General features: G+C 40.1%; 1 protein-coding gene across 1 annotated transcript; it reads right to left on the reverse strand.

Moving 5' to 3' along the window:
- Nucleotides 1-533: 533 nt before the first annotated feature.
- LOC145049781 (uncharacterized) lies at nucleotides 534-5,588 on the reverse strand. The gene is made up of 4 exons (XM_078998139.1): nucleotides 5,021-5,588; nucleotides 4,280-4,851; nucleotides 3,320-3,616; nucleotides 534-650 (listed from the first exon to the last, which is right to left on the reverse strand). Exons 1-4 carry the CDS (start codon nucleotides 5,586-5,588, stop codon nucleotides 534-536), a joined length of 1,554 nt encoding a protein of 517 aa, XP_078854265.1.
- Nucleotides 5,589-5,860: the final 272 nt, after the last annotated feature.

Here is a 5,860-nt window from a genome sequence, read left to right on the forward strand (position 1 = left end):
ATTTATGGAAATTGATCATCGACGAATACTTGGATGAACCTTGGATAAAGAAGAAATGCATCTTTGGTCCCCCGAGTAATGGCATTAATGTTCACCAAGAATTCATCAAGAATGTACTTTGAGAAATTAAACTCTATGCCAGCAGCCAAGGAGACAATTGCCCCGGTGTTTCTGAGGGAGATCTCATCGGCTCCTGATCTCCTGCCAGAGATGCAGCTGACGAACACGTGTGCTAGGAATCGCCAGTATGGAGGCAGGAGCTTCTTTGTTGTGGGAGGGTAGACACCCTTGTATCCCATCCTCTGAAGAACCCCTTGTACATCATCAATTCCAATCTCATTAGGGAATTTGGATTCATCGTTGACCAGCAGGGTATCTCTGATGTACTGCTCTGTAATCTTGATCTTGCAACCCTTGACTACAACTTCGATTGTAATTTCTCCTTTGACTTTGGCCATGCTAGCTGTCTGCCAAAACTCCCGGATGATATTCTGATAGATGATGGGATTTACTATGATGGCACAAGATAAGCATCACTCTCTCAGTCTGTAGATCATTGACTTGAATTCTGGATGAGCAGCTGGAGGATCATCCAACACGATCGCCAAGTTGTGCATATCCGCGAACTTAAGATTTGACATTATTCTGCACTAAACAAGCCAAGTAAGAAAACACAGAATATAATAATGTAAAACATTAAGTTTTCTTAATTAGACAATTTATTTTGGTCTCCTTTTTTGTAAAAAAATAGTTTGACCACAAAATATTTGAGTTTACGGTCAAAATAGTCAAACAATGGAGTTTACGGTGAAAGATTGTCAATCAAGGGTTTACGGTCAAAGTTGGTCAACTGACCGTAAACTGAGTTTACGGTCGTAAGACCAAAACTTGGGTTTACGGTCAGAACACCAAAACCCGAGTTTACGGTCGTAAGACCAAAACCCAGGTTTACGGTCGTAAGACGATTTTGGGTTTAAGGTTCTTGAATGTTTCGAAACCGTAAACTCCTCGATGAACAGTAAACGCCAACAAACTTTAAACTCCGAGTACTCCTTCGTTTTTGGTCGGAATCATGAATAGAGAACAGATCCTTGGTCAGATTCATCATACCTTCAGGGTTTACTAATCGATTTCACGAGATTTCGCAGGAAAAAATTCGAGGAGAGAGAGTAGAGAGAGAGAGTATGGTATTGCGACTGTAAAGAGGGAGTGGGAGAGGAAGGGTTTACGAAAGTAAGCCCCTTTTCTTTTATACTCCTTTCAAATTTACCAGTTACCCACCCATTTAAAAACACAGTCTTTTATCCCGATAAAATTTTTAAGAATAAAACATTTGAGGATTTTTAAATAAAAAATAAAATTAAAAATAAACTAAAAAATAAAATAAACTAATTTTTGAAAATTTAAAAGTTAAAGGATTTTAAAAAATAAATTTTTGACAATTATAAAAATAAAATAAAATAAAAATAAAAGTAAAAATAAAATTACAGGAGATTTAAATTTTGAAAAGACAAAATTTATTTCAACACTACTCACAAAATCTTGTGACACTGGGATCAAAGTTGTTAGACAATCTTAATCCACTTATCGGTACCTTTCATCTTCACATCTTTATCTGGTCGATCGCCGGTATTGTTGTCCACTTAAATACGAAAAATTGTGACAAATTTAGGACATACTATTTGTTACAAGACAAGGTGAACTCAAGTTCCTAGATATTATATCTGATACTAAGTTCCTAGATACTATATCTTAAGGACCATTCAGCTGACGACGACCAGAGATATTGTTGTGCACCTAAATTGAGTAGCGAGATCTATAGACAATCTGTGAGAGTTCAATTTTAATTGTACTGGAACATGTTTCCCGCTTCCTGATATGCCCCAGCCATCAAGAATTTCCAAAGTACTCCTTACACCGGGTGAGCAGACAATCATTCAGAGAGAGAACAGATTCAGATTGCTGTTACTTATTGTTTTAGAGGGGTTGAGAAGTAGAAGGTTGCATATGCTGTGTACCAGGTCGGATTGGAAGTCACGCAAAGGAGACAACATATGGCTAACAGATAAGAAGAATTTCATATATATAACATGCAGAGAAATAGAGTTGCATATGTTGTGTACCAGGTCGGATTGGAAGTCACGCAATGGAGACAACATATGACTAACAGACAGAAAGAAAGAAAACGATTTTCTACAGACCTATTTTATCGGAATTTACCAGTCGCCCCATCCAACTGGAATTAAGGATAGAATCCGCACATCGAGGAAAAGTTAAACCATGGTTCCAAGTATGGGTTCATTTAATGTGACGAGTGGATTCCCATATATATCTCCCTGCTCAACCTATCCGAGCGTCGTATTGTCAGGCTGAACGGATCTAACTAGGTCAAAATTTGTCAAGACTAAGAATATCTTAAGTTCAACTCTGCCTAGTCAAGTCCATTTAGAATCTTTCGTGCCTACCTACGCATCAAACCAGAGCAAAGATCCTTCAACTTTGGGTACATTACGCAGACTCAGGTTGCCTATTATCACTTGATGATATCACTTCCCAGTCCTTCAAAAACAAACAAAACTATTAGCGACAATATTTTTTGAATTTTTTGAATTTTTTATGTTTTAGGATTTTTGAAAATTTTTCTGAAAAAAATAAAACATAAACAAAATATTTTTGGATTTTTAATTTTTATGTTTTTGGACTTTTGTTTATTTCTCCCCCTAAATTTGTGCATGGGAGAGAATGAAATGACTAAAAATGCGCAAATTTAAACTAAGAATACCTAAAAATTTAATTCTCAAAACGAATCAGTTTTAAAAATCCCACAAGCACATCGAATCGAGCTTTGTGAAAAGGCTTTGTGAACAAGTTCGCCACATTATTGTCAGTGTGAACATGTTCTAGCCTGATGAGCGAACGCTCATAACAATCTCGGATAAAATGAATTTTGATGTCAATGTGCTTGGTTTTGGAATGTTGGACTAGATTTTTAGCGATTTGAATAGCAGCCTCATTATCACAATGAATTGGGGTTTCTAAAAAATTCAAACCGTAGTCCAACAGCTGATGTTGGATCCATATGACTTGAGAACAATAGGCAGACGCAACAACATATTCCGCTTCTGCTGTTGAGGTTGAGACCGTATGCTGCTTCTTGCACTGCCATGAGACCAGTCTATCTCCAAGAAATTGGCATCCTCCTGAAGTCGATTTTCTATCAAGCTCACACCTGCCATAGTTGCTGTCTGCAAAAGCATAAAGGTCAAATTTGGGATTTTTCGGATACCAAAGGCCCAGTTTTGGGCAACCTTTGAGATACCAAAAAAATCCGTTTAACAGCAATAAGATGAGAAAGTTTAGGATTGGCCTGGAAGCATGCGCATTGACAGACTGCAAACATTATGTCTGGACGACTAGCAGTCAGATACATGAGCGATCCGATCATTGATCGATAATACGTCTGATCTACGGATTTGCCTTCAAGATCAGGAGCCAGTAGAGGTCTCTCCGCCATGGGTGTCAGAGCAGGTTTCGTGTCTCTGAACCCAAACTCCTCCAGCATATCATCCACATACTTTGCTTGATGAATAAGGATTCCGATAGAAGATTGTTTGACCTGAAGCCCCAGAAACATGGTCATCTCCCAAAGAGAACTCATCTCAAACCTTTTCTTCATTACGCCTTCAAACTCTTTGCAAAGCAGTGGACAGGTTGACCCAAAGATAATGTCGTCAACATAGATCTGAACCAATATCTGATCATTACCCACATTCTTGATAAACAAAGTTTGATCAATGGTGCCACGAGAGTATCCATGCTCGGGTAGATGCTTTGTTAGAGTTGCATACCATGCTCGAGGAGCCTGATGTAACCCGTACAATGCTTTGTCCAACTTCTAGACATGATTAGGGAACTTTGAGTCAACAAAACCAGGGGGTTGATCAACATAAATTTCTTCCTTCACCTTGCCATATAAGAAGGCAGTCTTGACATCCATTTGGTAGACCATGAAATTCATGTAAGAGGCATATGTGAGAAAGATGTGAATAGCCTCCAACCGAGCCACGAGAGCAAATACCTCAGTATAGTCAAGACCCTCAATCTGTCGAAACCCATGAACCACCAACCTTGCTTTATTTCTCACGATCACTCCTGAATCATCTTGCTTATTACGATAGACCCAACGCGTGTCAAGAGACCTTTTTCCCTTCGGTAAGTCAACCAACTTCCAAACCCCGAGCTTTTCAAACTGATTAAGATCCTCATGCATTGCATCCACCCAGCTGGGATCATTCAGATCCATGTCAACATTCTTCGGCTCTATTTGAGATATAAAGCAACAGTAGAGACATGCATTAACGTCTCCACTCTGACTTCTAGTCTTAACTCCATCTCCCAGCTGGCCAATGACATTATCGATCAGATGATCGCGTTGAATACGTGAGGGTATGTCTTGGCTGATATCATTGATAGAAACAGGAAGAGTGTGGATGTTGAAACCTCCATCATCTACTGATTGATTCACATGAGATGAATCTGCTACAAACTCATTTGCGATTTCTTCGGGAAAGAGGAGTTCCATAAACTTTGTATTGACAGTGGAAGCGTCTCTGGACATGAACTCTCTTTCAACAGGTGTACGAGGTGTAGCATCAGCATTAGGAGCTTCATCTTGAACTTTAGACTCTGGACTATTAGGTTGATCAGATGGCTCCCCCTCAGGTAGAGCAGAGGACTCCCTCCCAGATGGAGCAGAGGACTCCCCCGCAACCGTTGGAGGTCTGTAGACAACTTCTTTGTCTTTGTCTTCATACATGATCTTCGAACCAGAAGAAGATCCACTTGAACTATCTGAAGACACATTAAGGGATTTGAAAAGTGATTTGTAATCAAACAACCAGTCGAGACCCACTCGAGCGTCTGTTTCATTCTCCTCCACCCAGCGCACGTCATAAGATTCGACTATCTGCTTAGTCTTCTTGTTGTAAATCCTATACGTAGTGCGCGCAGCATACCCTACAAAGTAAATCATCGGCTTTGGCGTTGAATTTAGGGTTGGATTCCAAGTGAAGAAGGGTGCAAGGGCAGCCAAATACACGGAAATGGCTGACACAAGGCTTGTGTCCATAGAGAATCTCGTACGGAGTCTTCATCTGTGCTTTGTTGATTAGAACACAATTCTGCACGTAGCAAGCACTGTTAATCGCCTTGGCCCAGAAGAAAACAGATAATTTGGAATCACATAGCATCGTACTTGCGGCGTCTTTCAACGTTCTATTTCTCCTTTCAGCAACACCGTTCTGTTGAGGTGTGTGAGCAGAGCTATATTGACGCACTATCCCCTTTTCTGCGAAAAAATGATTAAGAACCGAATTCTTGAATTCAGTTCCATTGTCAGTACGAAATGCCTTCACTTGGTTGTAGGTCTGCTTCTCAATCATCACCATTAACTTCTTTATCAGATCAACAACCCCCGCTTTGTTGGATAAGAAGAAGACCCACGTAAACCGAGAGAAATCTTCGATCACAACGAGGCAGTAAGAGCTTAGGTTAATGCTCAGGACGTTGACTGGTCCAAATAAGTCCATGTGTAACAATTAGAGCACTTGACTTATGGAGTTGACTTGCTTGGGCAGGTGTGGCTTCCTATGATGTTTGCCTTGAGCACAGGAAACACACTTCTCAAAGGTACTAAAGTCTCTGACGGGTAGGCCTCGGACCATCTCATTTTTAGCAAGGCGATTCAGGTTTTTCGTGTTAGCATGACCGAGCCTTTTGTGCCACAACATTGAATTTTGCTCGGCGATTTTTGAGAAAAGGCAAGTAACTTGTTCAGGGAGATTGTTGTTCATATCAATAA

The sequence above is a fragment of the Lactuca serriola genome, chromosome 5 (genome assembly GCF_051521515.1).
Source record: "Lactuca serriola cultivar US96UC23 chromosome 5, Lser_US96UC23_V15, whole genome shotgun sequence".
Classification (NCBI taxonomy): domain Eukaryota; kingdom Viridiplantae; phylum Streptophyta; class Magnoliopsida; order Asterales; family Asteraceae; genus Lactuca; species Lactuca serriola.